The 14896-nt window shown below is 39.2% G+C and overlaps 1 protein-coding gene and 1 long non-coding RNA gene across 2 annotated transcripts; one reads left to right on the top strand and one right to left on the bottom strand.

Annotated features, from left to right (window-relative positions):
- Window positions 1-864: 864 nt before the first annotated feature.
- Window positions 865-7455, bottom strand: LOC111056242 (gamma-interferon-inducible lysosomal thiol reductase; the record flags this gene model as incomplete). The annotated part of the gene is given in 5 exon segments (XM_039444712.1): window positions 865-1011; window positions 1883-2050; window positions 4926-5060; window positions 5970-6069; window positions 6609-7455. Coding segments are annotated over 4 exon segments (525 nt in total), but the record flags the coding sequence as incomplete, so codon positions are not given.
- On the top strand, window positions 1971-3826 carry LOC120355950. The gene is made up of 2 exons (XR_005573876.1): window positions 1971-2071; window positions 3724-3826. It is a non-coding gene; the product is annotated as an uncharacterized LOC120355950 (long non-coding RNA).
- Window positions 7456-14896: the final 7441 nt, after the last annotated feature.

Here is a 14896-nt window from a genome sequence, read left to right as displayed (position 1 = left end):
CACACGAACGCATGCTCCTGTAAAATATTAATTTTCATTTTTATTCAATTAAAGTGGATTTTGACAACGTTTTAAGTCTATTCAATTATGAAAAGTTCCACAACATCAACATTCACGACAATTTATTATTAACACTACAGGATTCTTTACTACATGATCATTTCATATTGTAACTGGCGTCTTGATATGGTTTTTAAAGGCAACATTTTGTAGAGCAATATGGAGAGTTTTGGAAGCTATTTTTCAATTAGCTCCTATTCATACAATCAAGTGAGACTGAAAGAAAAAATGTAATGATGGAAATGTAATGATGGACTTTCACAAAGTTGCACAATTTTCGTTGTACAAAGTCCCATTGAACTCGCAGAATTGGTATTACAACTTACAAGTTGAGTAGAAGTCGTACAAGTTGATTAAATGTTACAGTCAAGTGAATAAGTCTCAAAACCCAAGTGAATAAGTGAATGAAACATGTTTCAGACAATTTTATCTTCCTTGAAAGTTTTGAAGGACGATATTGGAATTTGCAACAAATAGAAACAATCCACTTGAACCAGAGCATCGATTATATTATCTTTAGTACTGTGACTCTGCACTACAGGATCATTTTGACGACTGATATTGATTGAAGAAGGCAAGATGGGATTCAAAACCATAACTGAGCCAGATAACTAAAGTTAATAAAGATGAAGCAGTTTTCAATTCAAAACCATAAAAAACAAACAAAAAATTATGGTTGGTTCCTTTTATATAAAAGCCGTCCAACTAAAGTAGCCAAATAACTAAAGTTGAAGCACAATAAATAAATGAATAATGATAATTAAAATTTGAATTTTTTACTAATTGCAAAATTGAATTACTCACCCCATTGAAGACAATACTTGGCATCATTTTGATTTCGGGCTGGAAGTCACGTGTCCTATTGCCATAGCCGGACATCAGGTGCCTCCCCTCCTCACCTTTACTGCACTGCTTTATGTCCGCTTTTGTCTCCTGCGTTTTCCTTGTGCACTAGGAAACAAAAATTAAAATTAACAAAAATTATTTGAAGTTGTGCATGGTTCATAAGTTTGGAATACATACCCTTGAGGTCTTCAATATTATTCAAGCTTGGAAGGTGTTCAAATATCTTCGACTTAATTCTCTCGATTCAGTCCAACTAGGAATGGGGGAGTGGTCCTGAAATACTAAGCAATCGGTTTGTGCTAGAGAAAATTGGTGTGGAAATTACAAATTTAACAATCTGTAATAGAGCTGTTACCTGTCAATAATTCACAAATACACTACTTGTATTTTGTATTCACACAGAAACGATACGATACAAACAATTTACATAATATTATACAGAAACTGAAAGAGAAAAAACATTAAAAATTAGAAAGAAACTTTCAAATCACCTGCATAATATTATAGGATTAGATGTTTATTCTGCGGTAGAGGATAAAGAACATAATAATTGCAGAAGATAAGCTTGTAAAATGAACCATTCAGAGAAACTTTGCACATTTTTTCTAATAAACAGGCACAATAGAACGATGGATGACCCTTTATTTGTCTGAAATGATAGAACTTGAAACGAATTAATCTGGAGATTCATAACTGGGTTGTGGATCTAGGCTGGAAGAGTCATTGTGAGGAATTGGAAGGTTGATGATCAGAGATGAATTACCAGAAGTTTTAGATGAGTTCGGAACCACCAGGATTCGGTTTCAAAACTCATAACTGATAATTGGAGGAACTGGCTCTTATAGCGGTCACCCGAACAATGGGTTCCCTGAGAGATCGTCGCCTATCCAATCTGAGAGATTATAATTGATAGAATAGAGAAAAATAACTTGAAGTTTAAACAAAAATTGATGTAAAAACAATGTTTACAACTCACTTTTCTGAAAAAGAGTTGTTCCTGTTCATTAGCCATAAGACAGCCGATTATGTTGACGGCCTTGACAATGGGTAGTTTGTCGAGGACACAGGCGTGGTACATGTTGTAAGTACATTCTTGACTCCCATGCTGACAACTGAAGTACCACGTGTCATTCTCATAGGATTGCTGCAAAATTCATTCCGGAAGGTGAGTTTATTTTCATGAATAAATTCAATTTAAATGAATGCCTATGAACTAGAGTTGATGTGAAAACAATGCTACAATGTCCTTCGATGTTGTCATCCATCACGAGCTGCTTACTAAAAAATCAGGAATTTCAGGAATAGTATCAGGAAAAAAAGTATCAGGAATTTGTGAAAAATGGTGTCAAAAGTGTTTCTAGTTTGAGTATCTTCTCACGTTTTAAAATTTTTAATTATTATAATACAGTATTTTTCAGTTATTAGTGATGATTTAGTGGAGTATTCTCATTTAATTTGGTTTTCAACTTTCCTAAATTCTAAATTCCTAGTTTATACATATTTTGGACTCGAAATTGGACAAAAATCGTGAAGTGTTAACATAACCTATTTTTTTGGAAAATTTCTATCTAAATTTGGGAAAGGAACAGTTTTGGGCTTTAAGCCTGTTGTTCCTTTCCCAATCATTCATAGTTGAGAATGACATTGTAGCCAATGTATCAATGTATAAATAAATAAATAAATAAATAAATAAATAAATAATACTATCAAATCATTTTTTGTGTTATTAAATAGAACGACTAGCAGTCAAATTTCTTCAATAAATGAATTTATTCACTAAAGAACTCGTTGTCACAGTACAGTAAGTGAATAAATTCATTTATTGCAGAAATATGACTGCTATTTGTTCTATTCAACAACAAAAGTGATGCAATAACGTCCTAAATCAAATTAAATTTATTGTTAGCTTTTTTACTGTGTTTTTATACAATAGCTTGCCATATACAATCGATAATTGTAATAGTAGACTTATGAAAATTGTATTCATGCAATATAGAAACCAAAGATAATCAACATTCTTGCTCTAGCATATAATTTTTTTTCCTACCTATTAAAATAGCATGGGAAAGTAAAGAAATAGCAGAGTACAGCTACTGGAATACCTACAAACTAAAACTGTGATTTCTTTTTTTAGGGCTACTCTTGAATATAAATAAAAATTATAAATCCAAGTACCCTTTTAAAATTGTTCAATCACGACATGTTTCGGCTATAGAATGACATTATCAAGTGATTGAAATAATAAGAAAACTTTAGAATTACCAATTAATTCTAGAATTAACATTTGAAAAAAAATTTACTTAGATTTCTAATTTTTATTTATAAAATACTAATTTATTTTTATCTGTTGTTGATGAAGTTTCAAGCAATTTAAAATTATGATATGGTATATTTCATAATAAAAGTCTACCAGCAGTTACATTTTAAATATGTTTGAATATTTAGCAATCTTTTTATCATTTTTCAATTAATGGGGAAGTAAAATTTCAATTTAAAATTGAAGTAACCAAAGTATCAAAATTAATTTTGATATTTCAATATTTAGGGGGTTGAAGCTTCATAGTAAGTACTTTAATTGAAATTAATTCAAAGAAAAATAAAAATTACCAACTTTTTCACTATTGTGTTTCCATTCTATTCTCACTCAGACAGATCCTTTTAATTACATAATTGAAAGAGAAACACTTGTTCACCATGTTGTGTCCTTTTGATTAACCCAATAAACTCAAGTGAATAAACAATGATGTAATAATTTCTCAACTGAATTTGTAGGCATTATCTGGATCGATTTTTCATTTTATTTTTCTTCATTTGCAGATTCTTTCCTGCGAGCTTATCAGTCGATCGAACTATAGATTAATTTGAATGGTTTTTCAAACACTCTGCATTCGAAAAAGCAGTTAGTTACGGCGTGTTATGGCAAAAAAAGAAAGTTGTTTCACGTTCAGTGTCAACATTCAACCTTAGAACAACTCTTTCACAAATGATGCTTGTTACCGTAAAGAATAGTCTTGGATGGGTGCTGGTCTCGATTGGTGTACTATGCTATGCTAAATGCTTTACAGGAAGTGAGCTGATTCAATCGATTATCTATACAGTAAGGTAAGAATTCAATTAAATTTCAAAACATTGAGTAAGTACAAAATTTTAGTGACAATAATTTATTGTTTTTCGACATTGTTTTAAATATATCACGATACAAAACTGTTGGGTTCTTAGCTACGGTACCTGATATATTCTAGTTGCAGTAGTCTACCGGTTTTCAAAAAAAATCTAATAATGACTTTCAGCTTTAATAACAATACTCACTCAGCTTGCCTATCGCTCGTTACCTTTCTGTCTATTTTTAGTTATAGTTTAGTGTTAAAAATTTGTGTAGTTGCGTTTTGAATATTTTTTTTTTAATTAGTGCTGAATAATTGTTGAGTTAATTTATTGTTGATTGTTAAGTATAGCGTTGAATTATTGTTATATTACATGCAAACATAAATCTTTTTTCAATGTGCATTACAATTTTGGAATTGAAATTTACCCAAATTCATTTAATCTATCAAACTTTATAAATCCGTTTGTCATCACTAGATTATTTGTTCATGGACAACATATTTCTCATTAGTCTACGATAGGCCCTATAGGACTTCTAGTTCATAACAGTTGGATAATTCAATAACTCATTGTTGGATATTATTTCTAATCTTCTTTGACACATACAAATTAAATTGATCTCCCTCCAAAATTAAATATTCTTATAAATAAAAATAGTAATCCAAGTTCCCTTTTTAAAATTCTTTAGTCACAACACAAATTAGTCCAAGATGTTGTGACTAAACAGTTTTAAAAAGGATAATTAGATTTTCTATATTTATATTCAAGAGTAGTCCTAAAGAAGAAAGAGAATTAAATAATCTTGTATAGGCTGCCTAATCATTTCACTGTAATTAAACTAAATTTATTTCATCTTTGAACTTATTAGTTTTACTATCATATAAAGTTAGTTCCATTAAACTAAATGTATTTACCTCGGCAAATCCATAAGGAACTAGCTCTATATTGAGGTAATCCTCAAATAGTGGCCAGACTACAGGTAGTTGATCTCTGAAGAAGTTTATTGAATATGGGCACAGCGCTTCGTAGAATACGGTCATGTTTACTTTCTGAAACACAGAACCAATTTTAACAAAACTATCACCCAACGATTATTTTGTCAATATTGTTTTAAATTTTAATGGCAATCCAAGAAAATACTAATTTCAAATGCTCCTGCATAATACATTCCATTTTATTAGTCTACATGGATGAATAATAATTGAATTTGAATCAAATATATTTCCCTATAAATTTATGGTACCGGAGGTTTTTTTATAAAATCGCTATTCTAGAAATTATAAACTTTATTAAGAAAAATATTATACACACTGAATCTTAGTACAATAATATTATTAATCATTCTGCAATATGATTCCTTAGTAATCTGTTTAATTTCTGTTTTATGCCTATTAACTTTCAAGTGATAAATCTTGATATTACAATGGTTACCTTCCAAAAAGAAATTTCTCGGTGCAGTAAACATAATAGCTTGAATAATGAGTGCAATAAGTTATTTATTTTGAAAATACCGGTACATAGTCATTTCCAGTGCGTGGTGTGGGAGTAATGGAATGAACACATGCATTCCTAAATACTCAATTAATATTTATAAATTGTACTGACATTCTATATTTTAAAAAACTTCTCACTGATATTTTCCCAGTCATTTCAACTTAGAACCTATTGTTGAAGTGAATCGGTGCTTGTTAAAAATAATAGGTGCTTGTTAGAAACTTATTGACTAACTTAATTTTTCATAGATACTTACTTAGTCGTCAAGTTAAAAAATAATTTGATGCATTTGAAAGTCAGACGGAACTATTGATTGATACATTCCGATCTTAAAATTGTTATCTTCAAGTATGTGAGTATTAATGAGTATGAAAGTAGATAATTTTTATTAGAAATGTATATAGAGAGAATAATAATAATTAATATTTATCATTAAAGATAAATAACGTTTTGTTATAACTTACTTGTCTAGTGACCACTGGTTGAGCTGATGCTAGGTAGACTACAGAAAGCGCTATAGCCGCCCTTAAACCTATCATATTTGTTATGAAGAAGTTGACTTTCCTGTTGATAAAGAGAAAAATATTAAAAATCTACAAAAATATTCAACAAAGGATAAAACAGTAAATAATAAAACGATTAGATTGTCAGTGAGAATAACTGTTAATACTGTAGTAGAACAGTGGGCATAGGAATACAATTGAAAAGATTTTTCTAAAAAGGTAAATTACAAACATTAGATTTGGAAGAGTTATAAGAAATGTAAAGAATTTTTTATTTACAAACATCTATGTCTGTTTTTAACATTTGAAGAGAGATTAAATGTTAAATAATTATTATGAGTAATTTCTGATAAAATCGTTGATCCTTCACTCCTCCGTTGAATGCTGATCCTCCACTGTGCATTCATTTTCTTACTTGGGAGACCTTTTTTTCAAAACATGTAGAAGTAAACGTTCTTTATAAATTATCATTTAATTAAAAGGAAAAGTTCAAGAACTAGAAAAAATTCAAAACCTTTTATTTTTAAATCTTAGATTAAAACAGAAATATACCTCTAACTTGTAGTGATCTATATCATGAAACTGAAAAAGTCTTCTCACCTTATTATTTCTATTGAAGTTCAACCTAATAAATAATACCGTTAGATCTATAAACCACAATGTAAGTTAATTGCACCATAACCAATCAATACAATATAATTATTGATCCTTCCTAGACCTTTGTTCTAACATATATTTTCAAAGATATTTCATTAAACTATTATCTACTTGAAACTATTTCAAAAAATGTTTTTAGAATAATCTCACAAATACCGTTCGCAGTTTCCTAATAACATATAATTCAATGTAATTTTCAAATTGTCTACGATCCCAACCAAATGTCTAAAACAATAGCCTACACATTTTTAAAAACGATATTTCAAATTCACCATTGGAAATAACGAATTTACAAAAAGATTGTTGGCAACGTCAAACACTAGTTATTTTATCAAAGTACAATAAATGTCATAGGAGAATGTGACTTCACAAAAATAACGTTGAAACTAGTAATACTATTAAACCTCTATAAATGAAGATTCCACAAAAAATTACGTTGAAACTAGTGAGACCATTTAACCCCTGAAAAGGATGATCCACAAAAATAACGTCGAAACTAGTTAGACCGTTGAAATCCTGCTAGGAGCAAATAAGCTGGACTGGCCAGTCAGCTACTCTACACACATCATCTACTGTTGAAAAGTTGAAAAAATCTCTAGTAATCGCCTCAATTGAAAGAGCGGCGACCGGAAAGAAGTCCTTGCCGGCTCCGGACGTATTTATTAGCCACTGCTAAGATTAGTCACATCATGCAAATATAATTGGCTCATGACAAATGAAAAAAACATCGAAGAAAAAACTAAACAAAAAAGGTGAAGAACAAGTAGCCTTCTAGTACAGTATAGTGGACATATAGTCTATTAGTACAGTATAGTGGAGCACTCGTCTGCTCTGTCAATTACTGTCCATCCCCATGGTTATTACTTTACTGGCCTCCTTGTACACAATTTATAGTCGGTAATAATTTAGTTCTTAAACTCAGTACCATAGAAAAAGCAAACTTGCTAGTAGCTCTGACTATAGAAAGACTATCCTTTCTATAGTCAAAGCTAGTAGCTCAAAAATAATATTGCTTGCATACTTGCTTGTCAGTTCTGGATATTTTTCACCCTTGTCCTACCTTGGTTCTCTTCTGTTCTCTTTCTTATTCTTTTTTCTGTATTATATCAGTTATGTCTTAGATTTATTATCTTTATCTATCATACTGAATAATTACTTGAATCTATAATCAGAATGCTGAAGTAGAATATTTCCTAGTAAGAATTACAAGTATTTGTATTTTGTCTGCTCTTATTAATTGATTTTGACTAAGATTCTAGGTATATTCTTCCTGATTTGATTTGAGTTGAGTGTTATGTGGAATGAGTATACGGGTGAATGAACTGATCAGAGCAGTCCTACACGTACATCAAAATAATTTTTCCATCAATACTTGTAGAAGTTTTCTCCTATCAGATATAATGTTTCCACTCTACTGTGTCTATAGTGAAGGAAATGGAGTAACCGAATAATATATGGTTTTTAAAAAGAATTATTTATTTAACACTCTAATAAACATAATTATTGAAAGATATAGGCGATGTGCGCTTTACGAGCTCAACTTTACGAGGCAACAGACTGACTGACAAAGTGACAGAAATACTGTAGCAGAGAATAATAATATTAATTATACAGTGTGTACAAAAAAGAATGACCCAATTACAAATATCTATATTCTGAGTAGATTTTTGCCCACACCTGTCTCTATCAGAGTTCCCAGTGTCGTTCTGGGCCGGCTAAACTCAGTCGGCGACTGGGGTGGGCCGCGGCAGGGGACGGGAGTCTTGGTGGGGCGTCCGTCAACCACCCTCGTTCGAGTTGGGGGTTGAAACAGGGTCTTGAGTGTTTTGGAGAAATGTTTCCCTCTTTTAGGAAAGAGGGGCCGTGCTTTCGCACTGCTTGTGCCGGGTTGGTCGCGGAATGAAGGGAATAGGAACTTTGCGGTGTCAGTCGTGAAAAAGGGCTTCGTCTCGGGACTAAGTCTTAGTCCCTGGGCACCGGGTGTCTTCCCGGGGTCCGGGTTGGTCGCGGAGCTCTGGTAAAGGCCTTCCCTGGCTTCCCAGAGGTCCTCTTTCGGTTCCGCACTGGATCAGTGCGCTGCGGCGGCTCGCGCTCCGGACTTTCCTAAGTCCCACTTGCCGAGCACCAGCTGTCCTCCTGGGGTCCGGATCGGCGCGGAGTTGCGGGAAAGGTTTTTCCACACCTTCCCAGATGTCCTTTCTCGATCCGCACTGGATTAGTGCGCTGCGGCGGCCAGCACTCTGGACTTTCCTAAGTCCCACTTGCCGGGCACCAGCTGTCCTCCTGGGGTCCGGATCGGCCGCGGAGTTGCGGGAAAGGTTTTTCCACACCTTCCCAGATGTCCTTTCTCGATCCCGCACTGGATTAGTGCGCTGCGGCGGCCAGCACTCGGGACTTTCCTAAGTCCCACTTGCCGGGCACCAGCTGTCCTCCTGGGGTCCGGATCGGCCGCGGAGTTGCGGGAAAGGTTTTTCCACACCTTCCCAGATGTCCTTTCTCGATCCCGCACTGGATTAGTGCGCTGCGGCGGCCAGCACTCTGGACTTTCTAAGTCCCACTTGCCGGGCACCAGCTGTCCTCCTGGGGTCCGGATCGGCCGCGGAGTTGCGGGAAAGGTTTTTCCACACCTTCCCAGATGTCCTTTCTCGATCCCGCACTGGATTAATGCGCTGCGGCGGCCAGCACTCTGGACTTTCCTAAGTCCCACTTGCCGGGCACCAGCTGTCCTCCTGGGGTCCGGATCGGCCGCGGAGTTGCGGGAAAGGTTTTTCCACACCTTCCCAGATGTCCTTTCTCGATCCCGCACTGGATTAGTGCGCTGCGGCGGCCAGCACTCTGGACTTTCCTAAGTCCCACTTGCCGGGCACCAGCTGTCCTCCTGGGGTCCGGATCGGCCGCGGAGTTGCGGGAAAGGTTTTTCCACACCTTCCCAGATGTCCTCTTGCGCCTCGATGTCCCACTGGTGGTCTACCAATGGGGAGTCAGGTTTCGACCGGTGGTGATGCATCGGCACCATCCGAAGAAATGAGCAAGCTACCCGGCCAGATCCTAGGCCTAGCTTCAGAAAAGATCTTGAAGACCTGCGCCGTGCTTTCGCACTGCGTTGAGACGCCGTGTTCGCACACTGCAAGAGACCGCCGTGCTTCCGCACTGCGATGGGGACGCCGTGCTTTCTCACTGCAAGAAGCGCCGTGCTTTCGCACTGCAAAGGACCGCCGTGCTTCCGCACTGCAATGGGGGACGCCGTGTTTGCACACTGCAAGAGGCCGCCGTGCTTCCGCACTGCGATGGGGGACGCCGTGCTTTCGCACTGCAAGAAGCGCCGTGCTTTCGCACTGCAAAGGACCGCCGTGCTTCCGCACTGCAATGGGGGACGCCGTGTTTGCACACTGCAAGAGGCCGCCGTGCCTTCGCACTGCGATAGGGGACGCCGTGCTTTCGCACTGCAAGAAGCGCCGTGCTTTCGCACTGCAAAGGACCGCCGTGCTTCCGCACTGCAAAAGGAATGCCGTGCTTTCGCACTGCCCGGGGCGCCGTGCTTCCGCACTGCCAGGAACGCCATGCTTTCGCATCGCGAAAAGGACGCCATGCTCCCGCACTGCAGAGTTGCCGTGTTTCCACACTGCCGAGGACGCCGTGCTTCCGCACTGCCAGGAGGGGCGGGTAACACAAAAAACGAGGTGAACAACACCTCAGACAGGTTCTGAGAACCTAAGTAGCATTGCAAGGGAAACGCCGTGCTTCCGCACTGCAAAGAGTCGCCGTGCTCTCGCACTGCAAAAATAAGGACGCGGTGCTTGCGCACTGCAAAAGGAACGCCGTGCTTTCGCACTGCCCGGGGCGCCGTGCTTCCGCACTGCCAGGAACGCTATGCTTTCGCATCGCGAAAAGGACGCCGTGCTCCCGCACTGCAGAGTTGCCGTGTTTCCACACTGCCGAGACGCCGTGCTTCCGCACTGCAGATGAGAGTCGCGGTGCTCTCGCACTGCCAGGAAGGGGCGGGTAACACAAAACGAGGTGAACAACACCTCAGACAGGTTCTGAGAACCTAAATAACATTGCAAGGGAAACGCCGTGCTTCCGCACTGCAATGAGTCGCCGTGCTCTCGCACTGCAAAAATAAGGACGCGGTGCTTGTGCACTGCAAAAGGAACGCCGTGCTTTCGCACTGCCCGGGGCGCCGTGCTTCCGCACTGCCAGGAACGCTATGCTTTCGCATCGCGAAAAGGACGCCGTGCTCCTGCACTGCAGAGTTGCCGTGTTTCCACACTGCCGAGGACGCCGTGCTTCCGCACTGCAGATGAGATTCGCGGTGCTCTCGCACTGCCAGGAGGGGCGGGTAACACAAAAAAAACGAGGTGAACAATACCTCAGACAGGTTCCAAGAACCTAAATAACATTGCAAGGGAAACGCCGTGCTTCCGCACTGCAATGAGCCGGGCTTTCGCCCTGCATGGCCGTGTTTTCACACTGCCTTACTTCGCCGTGCTTGCGCACTGCATGTGCCGGGCTTTCGCCCTGCATGGCCGTGTTTTCACACTGCCTTGCTTCGCCGTGCTTGCGCACTGCATGTGCCGGGCTTTCGCCCTGCATGGCCGTGTTTTCACTCTGCCTTGCTTCGCCGTGCTTGCGCACTGCATGTGCCGGGCTTTCGCCCTGCATGGCCGTGTTTTCACACTGCCTTGCTTCGCCGTGCTTGCGCACTGCATGTGCCGGCTTTCGCCCTGCATGGCCGTGTTTTCACACTGCCTTGCTTCGCCGTGCTTGCGCACTGCATGTGCCGGGCTTTCGCCCTGCATGGCCGTGTTTTCACTCTGCCTTGCTTCGCCGTGCTTGCGCACTGCATGTGCCGGGCTTTCGCCCTGCATGGCCGGTTTTCACACTGCCTTGCTTCGCCGTGCTTGCGCACTGCATGTGCCGGGCTTTCGCCCTGCATGGCCGTGTTTTCACACTGCCTTGCTTCGCCGTGCTTGCGCACTGCATGTGCCGGGCTTTTGCCCTGCATGGCCGTGTTTTCACACTGCCTTGCTTCGCCGTGCTTGCGCACTGCATGTGCCGGGCTTTCGCCCTGAATGGCCGTGTTTTCACACTGCCTTGCTTCGCCATGCTTGCGCACTGCATGTGCCGGGCTTTCGCCCTGCATGGCCGTGTTTTCACACTGCCTTGCTTCGCCGTGCTTGCGCACTGCATGTGCCGGCTTTCGCCCTGCATGGCCGTGTTTTCACACTGCCTAGCTTCGCCGTGCTTGCGCACTGCATGTGCCGGGCTTTCGCCCTGCATGGCCGTGTTTTCACACTGCCTTGCTTCGCCGTGCTTGCGCACTGCATGTGCCGGGCTTTCGCCCTGCATGGCCATGTTTTCACACTGCCTTGCTTCGCCGTGCTTGCGCACTGCATGTGCCGGGCTTTCGCCCTGCATGGCCGTGTTCTCACACTGCCTTGCTTCGCCGTGCTTGCGCACTGCATGTGCCGGGCTTTCGCCCTGCATGCCGGGCTTTCGCACTGCCTTGCTTCGCCGTGCTTGCGCACTGCATGTGCCGGGCTTTCGCCCTGCATGGCCGTGCTCTCGCACTGCCTAACTTCCAGCATCAGACAGCTGGGATGAATCCCCAACACGACCAGGAACTCGTCGTGGTCTCAACAATAGTCAGCTGAGACACAGCTCCAATAATTCCAGGAGCTCGTCGAGGAGTAGACTCAAGTTGCAGTCCCCATCCTCAGAAGAAATGTGATACACAACAATGTACACTTCACAGGAGGCAGAAGTTGATAGAGGCGAATTGGAGTCCAGGGAAATACCAAGTGTCAGAGTGATGATACCCTTTGTTAGTTCAGTGTATCAGCAACTTATTGTCACAATAAAATATGAGAGATTATAATATGATGAGGAATACTGAATTATATGGTTGACATGAAGCCACTAGTTGTGATGTTACACCACATATTTCGATTTTATATCACAATTAAATGTGGTCGAAAAAAAAATAATTCATTTTCGATCTGTTATGAGGATCACAGCCTTCTCACTATCACAATAATAAAATCGGAACTATAAATCTCAACTCAATATTCCACTTTTCACTGTTCATTTCAATAATGAAATCAATCACATGATTTACTTATGCAAAGTAACCTTCCATTGGATATAAATGACAGTGTATTTATTATAACAGATAACATCTGCTAATTAATTCACAATCAGTGAACATTTATTGCTCAATCTCTCTTTCTTACTTCAAGATTTATTCCACCCCGAAATAAATCTTAATTTAATTTTTCAAAGTAATTATTCCACAAGGCGTGTATAATGACACAACAGCTGTTAATTAATTCACACTCAGTAAATATTGATTTTCCGAAAAATAATCACAATTAGCACAAATAATAATTATTGAATGAATCAATACACCGTCAATAATAACTCATGATGGTAGGCTGAGTAAGAATTAGATTCACTCTCGAGACGTGATCTAATTCCAAAACTAACAACAGCACGATCAAACTCAGACTGACTCAATAACAGTAGAATATCTGGAAAAACTAGAATTCACATGAATTCAATTTTATAAATTGTTATTGAAAAGGAGAAGTAATTCTCTTCTACAGACTAGAAGCTTGGCGATAGCAGTTAGCCAGTTGAGATAATGTTTATCTTATCTGTACAGCACAGCACAAACAACTTTTCGATCCAACGTAGAATTTATTCCAATTGAAATAATATTATTTTTCATTCCAATTTATAGTAAGTCCTCCGACTTTATTTTCAAGTGAAATATTAGAAAATTTGAATCATAATCTGAAGCTAATAATCCCCGATTGTAGTACATCTCGACTCACAATCAAACGCAATTTATTCATTCCACATGAATAATTAATTGCAACGTAATTCACTTTTATCCCACAGTATAATAACGACTGTTAAATAACTGCATCGTAACACTTTACACGGATTGAAGCAATTACCACCATTCATTGATGTTCAATTATTATAACCATTACCTCATGGTTAAATATTATTCGGATCATACTGATCTATAATACTTTCTAATATTCTCTATCCCTCATTTCGCCATCAACTATTTATGGCAAGTAGAAAACAAGCTACTGCAAGTTTTGTTTGTTAACCTGTACTTGGTTACAACAATATCGGTAACATACCGATTAAGAAAATTTAGTCTAGTTGGAATCGATTTTAGCTGTTATTAACTAGTCATAGACTGTAGAAAATTTTCTTGATTATCCTTGCTTGGTCACATCTTTATATGTAAATAAATTTCAATCTGAAATTATTGGGATTGCCTTCAGATCAAAAGAAACGTACTGATTTACAATATAATTTTCTTCCATTTAATCCAGCCAGTGCTTTATGACTGATTATATTAATTAAACTGTAATGGTTGAGTTGCCATTTAGTTTAAGTAGAACTCTATTTTATGAGAAAAATTAAACGGAATATGCTGTTTCCTTTTAACAAACTATTGACCAATTTCTTTCAATAACAATAATATTGTCAGTCTTTTAATATTTTCATCATTTTCGGAATCGTGCTAATGCTATCTTCAAAATTCGGCTATAGATTCATGCTAATAATTCTGAATTAATTTTCTTCGATTCTATGCAATTTTGTCTTTGATAACAAAATTAATTTCCTCATTTTAAATGGGATAAATATTAATCAGAAATAGCTCTAAAGCTGTGATATGATAGAACTCTATATATTCACCCCTTCTCGCCTCTTACCTCCTTATTGGCGGCGCGTGACACCTCTCTGGTATCCCATCCTCCGGATAGGCAGCAACCCTCTATGGACTCGCTCGGTCTCCTGCTGTCCATCCGCTCGAATTCCGTCCACCTTTTCCGCAACTGCTCCATCACCATCCTCTCCTCATCTTCGGGCAGGTGTGGCTGGAGCTTGGTGCCCTTCTCGTGCACGATAAACCTCTTACCGGCACCCAACATTTCCTCGACCTCATATGGGCCAGAAAATTCCGGCGCTAACTTCGCGGCAAGCTGATTAGCACCCGAGGACAGGTGACACTCCTTCCTGTAGACTAGCTGTCCAGAGTTCACCTTCATCGTCCTCTTTTTCCAATTATAATACCGGTTGGCATTATAATTCTTGTCTCCAACATCCGAAACTACTTTGAGTGTAGTTTCCAGCACCGGCAGTCTTCCAGACTGCACTGCTTGACGATTATCTCCAGCTCCTTGCTGAAAATTATCCTCCTTCTT

This window comes from Nilaparvata lugens, unplaced genomic scaffold (genome assembly GCF_014356525.2).
Source record: "Nilaparvata lugens isolate BPH unplaced genomic scaffold, ASM1435652v1 scaffold5341, whole genome shotgun sequence".
Lineage (NCBI taxonomy): Eukaryota > Metazoa > Arthropoda > Insecta > Hemiptera > Delphacidae > Nilaparvata > Nilaparvata lugens.
This window is presented reverse-complemented; position numbering and strand designations above follow the sequence as displayed.